Source organism: Hemitrygon akajei, chromosome 11 (assembly GCF_048418815.1).
Source record: "Hemitrygon akajei chromosome 11, sHemAka1.3, whole genome shotgun sequence".
NCBI classification, from domain to species: Eukaryota; Metazoa; Chordata; class Chondrichthyes; order Myliobatiformes; family Dasyatidae; genus Hemitrygon; species Hemitrygon akajei.
Window position 1 is genome coordinate 47216130 of NC_133134.1, and position 15481 is coordinate 47231610.

General features: G+C 41.1%; 1 protein-coding gene across 1 annotated transcript in view; it reads right to left on the reverse strand.

The window, feature by feature from the left end:
* The window catches only part of LOC140735572 (uncharacterized), a 288689-nt gene that overhangs the window by 73086 nt on the left and 200122 nt on the right, over positions 1-15481 (reverse strand). Inside the window, exons 43-45 of the mRNA XM_073060773.1 lie at positions 13897-14268; positions 7936-8292; positions 3708-4058 (exon numbers count right to left, since the gene is read on the reverse strand). Of these exons, the coding sequence (XP_072916874.1) occupies positions 3708-4058; positions 7936-8292; positions 13897-14268 (1080 nt within the window). The remainder of the gene's footprint in view (positions 1-3707; positions 4059-7935; positions 8293-13896; positions 14269-15481) is intronic.

Genomic DNA, 15481 nt, shown 5'->3' on the forward strand with positions numbered 1-15481 from the left:
GTTAAAAGGGGCAGAGCTGGTACACTTTCCTCCTGAAACATCAGTGGATCTGAAGGTTGAAAGACTCTGCCTGCTGTTGCTGCAGTGTCTACTGCCAGGGGCTACTTGTATTCTTCACTCATGCAGCCACAGCTACCACCATACCGAAATTCTACTCAGAGGAAGATGTGCAGTCTCTGAGAACCATCAAATTAACACCAATAGCCAGAATTTAGAAAAGCAGGTGGCTCTGGCCATACTGATTGACTCTCACTCAATAAGAGTTGGAGAATACAGAAAAGACGGAGGCTTAAACACAAGAGATTCGGCCAAAGTTGGAAACCCACAGTAACACACACAAAATGCTGGAGGAACTCAGCAGGTCAGGTAGCATCTATGGAAATGAAAACAGTCGCTATTTCAGGCTGAGACCCCTCATCAGGACTGGAACGGAAGGGGGAGGAAGCCAGAGCAAGTTGGTGCGGGGAGGGAAGGGAGTACAAGCTGGAAGGTGACGGATGAAGCCAGATGTGTGGGGGAGGGGTGTGAAGTAAGAAGCTGGAAGGCGATTGGTGGAAAAGGCAAAGGGCTGGAAATGAAGGCGAGGAGGGTGAACCAAGAGGAAAAGGGAAGGAGGGGCACTTGGGGGAGGTGATAGGCAGATGAGAAGAGAAGAAGTAGGAGTGGAGACAGAGTGGGGAATGGAATGAAGGGGGAAGGAGGAGAGGGAAAATATAACCAGGAGTCAGAGAAATTGAAGTTCATGCCTTCAGGTTGGAGGCCATCCTGGCAGAATATGAGGTGCTGCTCCTTCATCTTGAGAAGGGCCTCATTATGACAGTAGGGCAGGCCTTGGACCGACATTTTGGAATGGGAGTGAGGATTAGAAGTAGCAGGGATAGCCACCGGGAAAACCCACTTTTTGCAGATGGAGCGAAGGTGCTCAACAAAGCGGTCCCCCAATCTATGTCGGACCTCAGCAACATAGAGGAGGCCACATCGGTCACACCGGATACAGTAGATGACCCCAACGGATTTGCAGGTGAGGTGCTGCCTCACCTGGAAGGACTATCTGGGGCCCAGAATGAAGGTGAGGGAGGTGTTGAATGAGGAGGTGTAGCACTTCTTCTGTTTCAGGAGGGAGATTAGTGGGGAGGCATGAATAAACAGGGGAATCACGGATGGAGCAAATTCTGTGGAAAGTGGAGAGTGTGGGAGAGGTAAGGATATTTTTGGCAATAGGATCCTGTTGAAGATGGCGGAAGTTGCAGAGAATAATATGCTGGATGTGGACACTCATGCAGTGGTAGGTGAGGACTTGAGGAACTCTGTCCCTGTTAAGATGGAGGGAAGGTGGGGTGAGGGGAGATGTCCAGCAAATGGCGAAGATACAGCTGAGAGGGCAGCATCCATGGTGGAGGAAGGGAAACCTGTTCTTTGAAGGGGGCGGACATCTCTGCTATTCTGGGAAAAAAAGCCACATACTGTGAACAGATGCAGAGGAGACAGAGAAACTGCGAAAAAAGAGGAATGACATATTTTGCAGAAGACAGGGTGGAAAGAGGTATAGTCAAGATCGCTGCAGGAGACATTTTAGGAAGAGCTATAGTCAAGATAGCACAGTAGATGGTGGGAAGACATATTGTTAAGATTGCTGCAGGAGACAGGGTGTGAAGAGCTATAGTCAAGATAGCACAGGAGATAGTGTGTGAAGAGCTATACCTCTTTTAAGACTAAGACCGACATGTCAAAACTTTTAAATGAAGATGAATGTGAGCAATAAATACAAATTAGAACTGCTTTCAGTCTATGCACAAAGGAAATATATTTTACTTAAATCTTACTGCACTAATATCTGTAATACATCTGAAGCAAGTTATTAAGGTAATAAACACACGACAGTCTAGAGACTATTCAAAGCATGTCCATGTTTTAGGCAAAGTTGTCTGGGGCACACAGCAGTTTTGTTTCAGGTTCTGAAGCCAAAGTATTCTGCATCTCATTCCATGACTCAAGGCATTTTGTGTTTTGGAACCAGACTGATGGTCCTGCCTATATAGTTTCTTTGCACAGAATGGAAACTGAATTAAATGGGTGGGGCAGGAGGGAAAGTAACTTGGGGAGGGGTGGTTAAAACAGAGGAGAAGTAATGTCTGAGTGGCAGGAAGGAGGGAAAGTGGTAGAGGGGGCTGGGTATGAGGATCCCTTGGAGAGGTCAGGCTGAAGGCCAAGGAAATGGTGAGTGTGGAAGCTAAAGGAAGTGATCAGTGGAGTTGAAAGAACCAGTGAAGAAATTCAGCAGTGGGGGCCAATGAGGAAAGATTCAACTTGAGACGCAAGGAGCCAGATTGAGGGGAGGCGGGTAGAGGTGAGGAAGGTGGAGGCAATCACAGAAGAAGTGTTAAAGATTGGACATACCTTGATGAGAATCAAAATTTTGCACTTCCAGGCAGAATCCTGGGAGTCGGGGGGACGGGGATCCCTTAACTCCAAATTAAATTTCAACCCTTTGATTAAGATCACTTCTAGCATTTGCATGCCTCATCAACATGGAAGAACTTTATATTTACTCAGCAGCAATTTCAAACTGATTCTATTAAATATATTCAAAGCCTTGAAGCATATGCATAACTGGCACAGAAGACTGACATCAATGTTTGGAATCGCCTCACCCATATACAAAATATATAATTGGTTTCTGATAAAATTATCTCATTCAGCACATCAAATCATTGTGCTTGATGAGGAAATTTTTAGGCCTAGCCAACTCGTTTTGGTGATGCAGCAGAGGGCCCCTGCTGCCTGGTAGAAATGCTGACACTTGCTGAAAATTGGAGATATGCATAAGATTGGAATGCACAACCTGACATATTTGCATTTTCTTGCAGGAAGAACCATCTTCTGATGTCATAGTGAAGAGTAATATTATTAAACAGTAAACATTAAACCTTCAGCCTGACCTGTGTATGAAATTATATGAGGTTTCATTTCATTGATAAGACTGCATATGAATAGACATTGACAGCAGCACTGGCCTATGTTTTGTTCAAGGCCTGCTAGTGCTATCACTTTGCCGTATTTTATTAGATGAACTTTGGGGTGTAGGAAGCGTCCAGGAAAGGGTAACACCTCTAGTGAAGGGGCTTGTCGTGTCCATTCGTGGGCAGCTCACTCACCTTTGATCCCCACTCAGCACACAGCTCTCGTCTGCGGCTCCGAGTAGCTGCTTGCATGCGTCAGTGGCCACACCCTGGTACCCCGCTTTGACAGGCGGGCTAAGCCACCTGAGGGTGGTTGGCAGCCTCATTCCCCAGTATGCAGAGTGGAATGCATGGATGAGATCTACAGTGGAAGGTGGTACTGCGGCACTCTGGGAGAGCGAAGGGCATGACAAGGCACAGAAAACATCATGGTCATCCACTGCGACCGAAGATGCTTGTGAGCATCACTGAAGTCGGACTTCTGAGGTTAAGAGAGTGAAACTGCTCCAGGGCAACAACTTTTCCACTTTAAAAACTCTCCCACATAGGTGTCCTGTCATCATTGGACATGGCAGACAACCAACAATAGACAAGTTTGGACACAAAATTAAAGTATCTCACTGATTCAATATTGGCCACTTATTTAACAGAATAGAATCTGTTCACCCTGGTGCAGTAAAGCAGCAGAAATCTAACAAATTCACTAATAAGCTTCTAACATAGTCAGGGGAAAAATATTAATCATACCTGCAGCTTCTCGCATTTATTATCCACCATAAAGTTTATTTCTGTTTTATTTTTCACTTGAAGACCTCCACTTGCTAGAAGGTGACAGGTGCCTAACTTCAAATCCAAATCAAACTCAGATTTTGAGCGTTTTTCTGTTGTAAACAAGAGCCTGTTGTGGGCCGGAATTCCCCCCAACACCGGCAAGTTATGATCAAAGCTGGCTTCCACGTTGACTTTCGGGTCACACTCTGTCCTTAGCTCCAAGGAAGCACTGCTCTCTTCTAATTGGATGCTGGTTAAAAGTTCTCCTTTACAGCCATCAATCTGAATGGATCCATTGCACTGTGAATGGGCTGGAATCATGAAATTCTAAAAAAGACATCTGTGGTAAATAATGTCCTATTGTTTGTTTGTTGTAAACATCTGTTTGAAACAAACATCTTGAACTTCTTATGAAATGGATCAGAGATATAAATAACATAATGAGAGTAATTCATCCTAAAATATTAATTGCAGTGTCTTTCAATGATGAACAACAGAACTTCTTAATCGACAACGTTGGTCCTCCTTATAGATATATGAACACATGCAACACTTTGGGATTGGGTAAATTCTGCGATTACTACTTTCTACTGGAAAATATTAATGACTTTTAATAAATGTAATCAATGTATTTGACATGCATTTACAATGCTGATTTCCTAAAATGGTGTGGTGTTACTTCCTAAACAACTATTTAACTAGAATTCATCATCAGAGATCCCCACCACCCAAGGCCATGCTCTCTTCGCACTGCTGCCATCAGGTAAAAGGTACAAGAGCCTCAGGACTCACATCACCAGGTTCAAGAACAGTTGCTACCCCTCAACCATCAGGCTCTTGAATAAAAGTAACTACACTCACTTGCCCCATCATTGAAATATTTTCACAACCAATTATCTCACTTTACGGACTCTTTACCACATGTTCTCATTACTTATTGCTATTTATTTATATTTGCATTTTCACAGTTTGTTGTCTTCTGCACTCTGGTTGATCTTTCATCGATCCTCATATAGTTAATATTCCATAGATTTGCTGAGTATGTCCACAGGAAAATGAATCTCAGGGTTGTATATGGTGACATACATTTACTTTGATATAAAATTTACTTTGAACTTTAGAAATAAAAATGAGCTTCAATACACTGTGTGTAACATTTAAGGAATCATTAAGCACATGAGCATACTTTTTCCCTATTTCATGATACTCTTCAGAAGAACTTTTCCTTACACCTATAAACCAACTTTTCACTAGTCTTATGAACCAATTTTTCACTTAAAGCATCTTTAAAAGTTACTATTCAGTCCCCTACAATACACTACCTCTTCTCATAGTACATCCTAGATTGCAAGAAAGTCATAAAGTAACAGAACAGACAGAAAACGCTGGAGGAACTCAGCAGATCAGGCAGCATCTATGGAAATGAATAAATCATCGACTTTTTGGGCCAAGACCCTTTCAGGACTAGAAAGGAAAAGGGAAGAAGCTAGAATAAGGCGGTGGTGTTGGGAAAGAGTACAAGCTAGAAGGTGATAGGTGGGTAGGGCAGTGAAGTAAGAAGCTGGGAGGTGATAGGCCAGATGAGTGGAGGAGGGCAGATGAAACAATAAGCTGTGAGGTGATAGTACCCAAGGCAACACAGCATAGGTATAGGCCCTTCAGCCCATTGAGTCCTTGTTGACTCAGCAGGCCCAATTTCCTGTGTTCAGTCCATTTCCCTCCAAGTCCCACCTCTCCATGTATCTACCCAAGTATTTCTTAAATTATACTATCGTACCTGCCTCAGCCAATTCTTCCAGCAGTTTGTTCTATATTCTCATCACTCTCAGCACAAAAAAAATGCCTCCCCCAGTCCCTTTTAAATCTTTCCCTTCTCACCCTAAATCTATTCACCCAAGTTTAGGACTTCGCTACTCTGAGAAAATGACTTACTGTCCACTTTAAGCAACACACACAAAATGCTGGTGGAACACAGCAGGCCAGGCAGCATCTATAGGGAGAAGCACTGTCGACGTTTCGGGCTGAGACCCTATACCTACCCAAGAGCGTAGATAGAGCATATGCTCTGTCCGCCAGAGAAAGCAGGATCTCCCAGTGGCCACACATTTTAATTCCATGTCACATTCCCATTCTGATATGTCTATCCATGGCCTCCTCTACTGTCAAGATGAAGCCACACTCAGGTTGGAGGAACACCACCTTATATATCGGCTGGGTAGCCTCCAACCTGATGGCATGAACATTGACTTCTCTAACTTCTGTTAATGCCCCTCCTCCCCTTCTTACTCCATCCCTGATATATTTAGCTTTTTCCCCCTCCTCTTTTTTTTCCTCTCTCTCTGCCCATCACTCTGCCTGTTCTCCATCTCCCTCTGGTGCTCCCCTCCCCCTTTCTTTCTCCCTAGTCCTCCTGTCCCATGATCCTTTCCCTTCTCCAGCTCTGTATCCCTTTTGCCAATCACCTTTCCAGCTCTTAGCTTCATCCCACCCCCTCCAGTCGTCTCCTATCATTTCACATGTCCCCTCCCCCCACTACTTTCAAATCTCTTACTAGCTTTCCTTTCAGTTAGTCCTGACAAAGGGTCTCCGCCTGAAACGTCAACAGTGCTTCTCCCTACAGATGCTGCCTGGCCTACTGCATTCCACCAGCATTTTGTGTGTGTTGTTTGAACTTCCAACATCTGCAGATTTCCTCATGTTTACTGTCCACTTTATCTCTGCCTCTCATAATTCTAAACATTTCTATAATACCACCCCTCATTCTTCTATATTCCAGGTAATAAAGACCTAGCCTGGCTTATCTATCCCTATAACTTAATCCCTCGAGCCCTGGCAACACCTCATAATTGTTTCTTTACTCCTGCCAGTTTAACCACATCTTTCCTATAACACAACAAACCTGCATACAGCATTCCAAGTACGCCATCTTAAACAGCAGATGAAGGCCACCATTTTCAATGAACTATGTACTTGCAGTCATTAGTCCCTCTGTCCCATTACCCTCCCTAGTGCCCTACCTTTCACAGTATAAGTCATTGACTTGTTTGACTTTCCAAAATGCATAACCTCACACTTATTTATATTGAAATTCATTTGCCACCCCTCAGCCTATTTCCCTAATGATCAAGATCCTCCTTGTAACCTAACATTACCTTCTTCACTTTCAACAATTCCTCCTAGTTTCATGTCATCTACAAACATACTGATTACGCATTGTGTGTTTGCATCCAAATAACTTAGGTAAATAATAACAAGATTCCCAGCATCGACCCCTGTGGCACATCACTGGTCAGTGGCCAGCATTCCAAGAACCAACCTTCAAGCACCACATTACACTTCCTAGCTTTGAATCCATCTAACCAGCCCTCCTGGATTCCAAAGGACTTAACATTCCAGACTAGCCTATCCCATTGGCACTTATTGACACTTTGCTAAAGTCCAAATATACAATATCTACTGCCCTACCCTCATCTATCTTTTTGGTTACTGCTTCAAAGACTCTAAAAGGTTCATCAACCATGACTTCCCACACACAAAGCCATGCTGACTCGTAATCAGAATCAGTCTATCAAAATCCCTCCAGGAATTTGCCCACTACTGATGTAATTCCCTGACTTGTCCATCTAGTCCTCAGGAACTCCACCAATGGCCAACAATGAAGTATCTCTGCAAGGCCCTCCACAATTTCTTGTCTAGCCACCCTCAAGTCCAAAGATGCACATGGCCCTAAGGACTTACTCACTTTAATGCAGTGTAAGACTGCAAATAGCTCCTCCCTAATAATATGAATATCCTCCAAAGCATCTCCACTTGATACCCTTAGCTCTTAAGTAAACACTTTAATTTCTGCAATAAACACTGACGAGAAATATTTGTTAAAAATCCCACCCACCTCACGAAGTAGCCATGCTGATCTCTTAGTGGGCCTTCTCTCCCTAGCCACCTTTTTACTCCTAATATAATCTTGGGTTTTACCTTACCTGCCAGATCTATCTCATACTCTCTTCTCTTTGCCCTCAAAATTTCCTTCTTAAGCATATTCTTTATCTTTTTAATAGGCATCAATGAATTTGGTCAATCCTGACCTTCTAAACCTAAAAGTATGCTTCCTATTTTTAAAGAAGTATACATTCTTTGGAGATTACATATTTACTCGTCACAGGATTTATGGTTCTTTCATATTTTTACTTTAACTTAGTTCTACCTGTAAAACTTGGCAATCCGTTTCAGTGACCCACATCCACTCTGCTTTTGCGCCAGGACTCAAGTTCCCACTGGCTCGGAATTTGCAATTTCCAGACTGCAGCAGGAAAGAACTATCCATTTTCTCTCCCTTTGCAGCAGACAGAAGAATTTCACTCTCACCGGGAAGGCCTTGGCTACTCAGGAGAGGAATGGAATGCTTCAGGAGCCCCTTCACCGTGTACTTGGGATCACATGCTGTCTCCAGATGCAGCTCAGCTGTTTGATCATCGTTGAGCACATTTGTTTGTATGGCAATGTTGCAGCTGTTGATATCCAGAAAACCACTGGTTTCTAGGTTCAGTGGAACACCCACTCTCTATGAGAAAACAAAGTAAACATTCACTTGGATATGCATAGACCCTGGGATAAAAATCTACAATATAAAAAGTGGTCTATTTATATATTTAATGCGGGTAAGAAAATGTGAGGTCAGCTGAGAAGATCATCGGGGTCTCTCTTCCCGCCATCACGGACACTTACACTACACGCTGCATCCGCAAAGCGAACAGCATTATGAAGGACCCCACGCACCCCTCATACAAACTCTTCTCCCTCCTGCCGTCTGGGAAAAGGCACCGAAGCATTTGGGCTCTCACGACCAGACTATGTAACAGTTTCTTCCCCCAAGCTATCAGACTCCTCAATACCCAGAGCCTGGGCTGACACCTTACTGCCCTATTGTCTTGTTTATTGTTTATTGTAATGCCTGCACTGTTTTTGTGCACTTTATGCAGTCCTGGGTAGGTCTGTAGTCTAGTGTAGTTTTTTTTTCTGTGTTATTTTTTACGTAGTTCAGTCTAGTTTTTGTACTGTGTCATCTAACACCATGATCCTGAAAAAACGTTGTCTTGTTTTTACTATGTACTGTACCAGCAGTTATGGTCGAAATGACAATAAAAAGTGACTTGACTTGACTTGTGTTAAACATTGGAGCCTAAATATCTTCATTCTTTAGTGTATGCCCATCATAACACTGGAGGGTTCAATAGTTTCAAAATCCACCAATACCCACATACAGTGCACTGGGAATTACTCTGGGACGTTTCCTGCAGACTTATTTAGGGATGGAGACTTTGCACTGGGAATGGATAAGGGTTTTCACGTCTTTAGGATTCTGACATATTTAGGTTAATTGTTCCCCATGTCCTTACTTACTGCTCACAAGCTTCTGCATCAAATGCATTATTTTCCACAACCTCCGCCATTTTCAATGGGATAGCCCTCCAACCCTCCACTCTCCATTTTCCACAGCGACCGCTCTCTCTGTGACACATTTGTTCACACATTCCTTCCCACTGATCTTCCTACCAGCATTTACCCCTGCAAGCAGGGCAAGTGCTATATCTGCCTCTTCACCTCCTCCTTCATCACTACTCAGGGCCCCAAACAAGGCTCTTCCAGATGAAGCAACACTTCAGCTGCGAGCCTGTCGGGGTCGCCTACTGTATCCAGGGATGACTCAGTCAAGCACCTTCAATCTGTCACAACAGGCAGGATTTTCTAGTGACCGCCCATTTTAATTTTACTTCCCATTCCCATTCTGACAAGCCAATCCATGGCCTCCACTATTGCAATGATGAAGCCGCTCTGAGGTTAGAGGAGCTATATTCCAACCTAACGGTATAAACATTGATTTTTAAAAAAATTTCTGGTAATTTCTGCCCCACCCCCTTTCTCTTCCATTCCAGCTCCTCCTCCTACCTTTTCCCTCCTCCTCTTTCCATCACCTCCCTTTGGCATCCCTCTTCCATTCCCTTGTTCCATGGTTCATCTTCCTCTTCTATCAGATTCCTTTTCTTTAGCCCTTTATCTTTTCAACCCATCACGTCCCAGCTTCTCACTTCACCACCCCCCATCTTCCCCCTCACCTGTCAGCTGAACTCCTTCCCCTTCCCCTACCTCCTTATCCTGGTTTCTTCACCCTTCCTTTCCAGTCTTCATGAAGGGTCTCAACCAGCATTTTGTGTGCTGCTCTGGATTTCCAGCATCTCTTATGCACAGATTAACAGACTAGGCTGGAGCTGAAATGCTTGAGAAAAGCTCTCCAGAAGGCAACAAATTACTCCAATCAGGGAGGGAAGTCCAACTTGACTTCATGATCTCAATCCCCTCACTCCAGATTAGACAGTCTTGGGAGAGTTTGGTGCTCTGGAAGTAGGAGTTGCACATTCTTGCAAATAAGATTGTTTATCACCAACACTTAACTTCTCAGCTGCAAACCACCAGGTTCAGTTTGGATAGAATGAGCAGGAGATTCAAGAGCTGATTAACTAAAAAGGCAAAGGTTCAGACTGGAAATGTCCAGCTCAAAGAGAAAGAAGTTGTGAAGGAATTGAAATCTAAGATTCAACAAACAAAAATCTAGTCACCTTAAGTAGAGGAGGCAGAGAGAAAGAATTCAGATGATCCATCAACTGTCTGATAACCACAGCATGCACAAACCCTTCAGCACTACGAAAACCCACCCAAGGGTCTACCCCACTAAGACTGAATAATGAAAAAAGCTTACTGTGAACAGTTCTCAAAGCAGAACCCCTCAAATAGCTTACCTACCCAATCCATTTTAACCCCACTCAAGTATTCACCTAATTGCCTTTTGAATGTTACTATTGTAATTGTATCAACTAACACTTCAAGGGTGATTCTTTAATTAGGGTAACTTTTCTGTCCCTGGGACAGATTTTCAAGAGAAAAATAGTTTTTACAAAAACAAGTACTGTAGTTTTAGAAGTTAGGTAATGGTAACTAAACTTTTATTCAGGATACTTCATAAATAATATTTCCTTAATTTTTAAGTGAGTTAAAAACTTGAATGTGCCAGAAAATTCACTATTTTGTGCTTGTCTCCTACCCAGACCCTGTAACTTTGTCCTCGAAATAAAGTAATAATAGGTATTACATTCATGAAACTTTTAGTTTGTACTTTCTCACAACATTTTTTAAAACACATGTCCAATTCATCTGGGTTATTTTTATACAACTTGTACATTTTTTTATGACAAAGGACTACTATCTCCAACACTTCTGTCATTACCAACACGCAACACACATTAGTGATCAATCAAGTTTTTTCAAACAACTGCTTATGTGGTTGCCATGTAAAAGAGAAGTGACAGGGGAACATGTGACAGAAGACTGACATTTTGATGCCCAGAAATGTGAGTAATTTAAAGTTTCATACTCCTGATCTGAGAGAAGGCTATATGTGTCATTACCAAATGAGTTACTATTCGAGTGTTTTAACTGAGAAATAAATAACGTCACTTTATTTCTGTATATTTAAGTTACATTTACGAGCTACCTACCCATTCAAGTTAGCAAGTGCAAGACTTAGCCAACTGTTTCTTTAAAAAGTGAGAAATGTCATTACTATTTCCATTGGTGACATTGTTAAGCTGGCTTCAAAATCATCAGGAAACCGATCAAAAAAATACACAGACACAATTAAAGACCCAGTGAAATATCAGTAGTACCTTGAAAGAGAAAGAGAGATACAAAAAAATAAAGGAGACAGGAAAACTTAAGCTCATCTCACAATTACCAAAATCTGACCTGACACTGAAGAGACAACAGTAAAGAGTTATCAAAGAAACAAAATGGCTGCTGATAAGAAAAGACAGGCAGTACAAAGTTTTACATTAGAAAATACCCCACCAGAATCTCCAGTAGGCCAGCACCAACAGCATGACCACCATCTTCCTGAGGCTTCACCTATGCACTAATGGAGACAATAAGAAAGTGCTTTAAATTTCAAGTGTTGTCTTTTTCAGAGTTGTTGGGATTTCTGGGAATGTTTCATAAGTCTTACTGATAAAAAAAAGTGTAGAGGGTTGAATAAATGTTTGGATAGTGTTAAAAAAAGTGTTGTTTCTTATGGACAGTAGAAAAATAATGATCTCTATAATCTGTTTGAAATTTGAATTGCTCCTTATTCTAGAGTTTGGAAGAGTTAGGCAGATATTTTAAGTATTATTGGTTTTTTCCTTGAACAGACTAGACAATGCCAAGACAATCCTGGACTGTCTATGTTCATGTTTCACGTGGATATTTTTAACAAAATTCTCTAGCCACCTGCCTTAAAATCTGTGATCTCTTATTTAATTTAATAATAGTGCTATCATGTTTGCTGTTGTGTGCTGGGGCAGCAGGCTGAAGGTAGCAGACACCAACATAATCAACACACTCAGTCGTAAGGCCAGTGATGTTGTGGGGGTGGAACTGGACTCTCTGACGGTGGTGTCTGAAAAGAGGATGCTGTCCAAGTTGCATGCCATCTTGGACAATGACTCCCATCCACTCCATAATGTACTGGTTAGGCACAGGAATACATTCAGCCTGAGACTCATTCCACCAAGATGTAACACTGAGTGTCATAGGAAATCATTTCTACCTGTGGCCATCAAGCTTTACAACTCCTCCCTTGGAGTGTCAGACACCCTAAGCCAATAGGGTGGTCCTGGACTTATTTCCACTTGGAATAATTTACTTATTATTATTTAATTATTTATGGTTTTATATTGCTATATTTCTACACTATTCTTGGTTGGTGCGACTGTAACAAAACCCAATTTCCCTCAGGATCAATAAGGTATGTCTGTCTGTCTGTCTGTCTGTCTGTCTAATTTTGATAAATAATGTGTTTTTAATTGTAAGTGTTGCTTCTTCTAGTTGGACAGATATTTTGTCAGAGTTAATGTTAAACTAAAACCATTGTTTGTCAAAGTCAAAAGTATTGTCAATACCATCATAGTGCATATTTTGATGGGAAGTAAAGTTTTGTTTTGAAATATTGGTCTGAAATCATTTGCTGGAGTCAAGTGCTTTGACGCCAAAATCAGTATTCTGTCAAAAAGGGTTAAAATTCCAATAATCTAACAAGTAAACAAATATTTCATTGTTTAGCCAAGGAAAATATTGGCATGCTAAAAAAAATGTTTCTCAAAAATATATTCTGAATATACTTAAAAATACCGTAAGTTAAAACACATTTATTAAAGGGCATGGTTTTTATTTGCAGGATTGACTTTGAAATCTTTCTTTGTTATTTCATTTTAAATTAAATTCAGTTATTTTGATGGTGTGATGGTAATGACACTCATCCGTGAAAACTCTACAAAAAGCCTTAAAATATAAAAGTTTTCTTAAAGGTTGATCAATGCCAAGATCCAGTTCTCATTCCAGAGCCTAAAATAAAGGTTATAACATAAACAAAACAGAGATTCAGGAAATTTCATTTTTCAGAATTTCAAGTAATCAAAAGTGTCCCTAATTGAAGAATCACCCTCAGAATTAGACAACACATTTGTGAAAAACATATTAAGACCCACATCATCTCTGATTCTGAGTGAATTGCCTTAAACCAATGAACTTTGGGTTATGAACTGTTTGGTAAACCAAATTCTTTCTCTCTTTATTTAGTCTGTCAAAAATCTTCATGACTTTGAAATAGCTTTATCAAATTTCTTAGCCACAAATAAGTGACTTCTAGAACTAGTTAAAAATGTGGAAAATGAATAAAAGTTAACCGGAATAAACTGGTAGTGCAGTGGTTAGCTTTACAATACAGGTTCAATTCCCGCCACTGTCTGTAAGGAGTTTGTACATTCTCCCCATGACCCACTATGTGGGTTTCCCCCTGATGATCCAGTCTCTTCCCACAGTCCAAAGACATACTGGTTGGTAGGTTAGTTAGCAGTTGTAAATTATCCCGTAATTTGGTTAGGATTAAATTGGGGGATTGCTGGGTGCCATGGCTTGAAGGGCCGGAAAGGCCTATTCTGTACTGTATGTCAATAAAGAAATAAATAAGTACATGTTTTGCATTTAATACTACACTTCAAAATGGATGTTCCAACTATCAATTAATTTTAAGGGCAGGCTTTTTTTCATTCAGAAGTAAGTTATAAATTCTCTTCCGTACCTCAAGTATGGGGCATCTGTTCATAAAAGAGGCTGACCAGTTTGTTTTTATTCCCTCCTTCCTCGTCCCTGGACCTTTGAAGTCACCAACAGCTCTTAAGCTACACTCCCCAAACAAAAACTCAAGAGATGCTTCGTGCTTTGTCTCCCTGCTTGTTCGAATCAGAAGTCTGTTTTCCATTGGGACACCCGTGATGACAAGTGAAGGAAGAGAGTGTCTCAAACCGATGTCAATGCTGGGGTTCGATGTCCAGATTGTTTGCATTTCCATTATGGCAAACTTGTTGTCCATTTGGAGGTGGCCAATGAAGTCTGCTTCCAAATGGTCTGTCCTCAATGTACCATTCAGGAGAAATCTTGCTGGCATTGCATTCTAAAATATGAAATAAATAAATTACCTTTTCATTGGTACACAAAAAAACATGCTTGATTAATTGAAGTCTGAGTTAATTTTCTGCAATGGTTTAAAGCTTCATTAAAGTGTCAGAAATTCAGCACTTAAAAATCATGAACTTCTTGAAGACATCAATTATGTTCAATTTTAGACTTTTTAACAAGCAAACATTATTCTCATACTTACCCACAGGAAACAGTTGAACCTACTTTGACACGTGTCTTAATGCATTTGACCAATACTTATGACAACATTGAATTATGTTGTCCATTGCTGAATTAAATAGTTACTGTTATTTTGCCATGGCTCAGAAATGTGAGAAACAACAGGAACAATGCTGTTTCTCACATATGGCACACATGGCAAGCGAGAGGTACGCTGTTAGTGATCTGCATCAGGTAATGTTTAATACATGCTTCTCATTAATGTTGGAAAGTGATTCCAGTATGTAAAGTGGAAGAAAAAATCTACTTATCCAACATATGCATCAGTTCATTCATCAAGCATACCATACTTACAGCATTTCTTGGAATGACCCTTTTAACCCTTCAAATCTGTTCTACTTCTCGTGAAGACTATGGGTGTTCTTCTACCTCAGCTCCATTTTCCTAAACCTTCCTCATATCCTCTGATCCAGAAATCCATCAGCCTTTGTTTTGAATGACCTTCGTGACTGAGAATCCTACAGCTAGTGTACAGTAAATAACTCCAAAAATTCATCACCCTGAGTGAAGAACTTTATCCTTATCCCAGTCCAAAATGGTATAACCCTTTTTTCTGAGACTGTGACCCCTAAGCCAAGGGAAGCATTCTCCCTGAATGCCCTCTATTCTGTGCTATAAGAATTACTGTTCATTCTTCTACAAATTCTAGAGAATGCAAGCCTAACTTCCATACTCTTTCTTCTTACCACCCCATGAAACATACTGTTGAATCTTCGTTACACTCACTCAATGACAAAGAGGTAAGGAGATAAAGAATGTACAAAGTTCTCCAGGTCTGGTCTTACCAAGGACCTACATGATTTCAGGAAGACTTCTTATGAACACCTAATTATTGTTAACATACCATTTTCCTCCCTAATTTCTTGGTGCAGTTAATTTTTACTGATTTGTATATTAGGACACTTAGGTCCATTTTAGCATTAACATCTTGCAACCTGTTACAAAATCTGTATTTCTGTTCTCAGCAC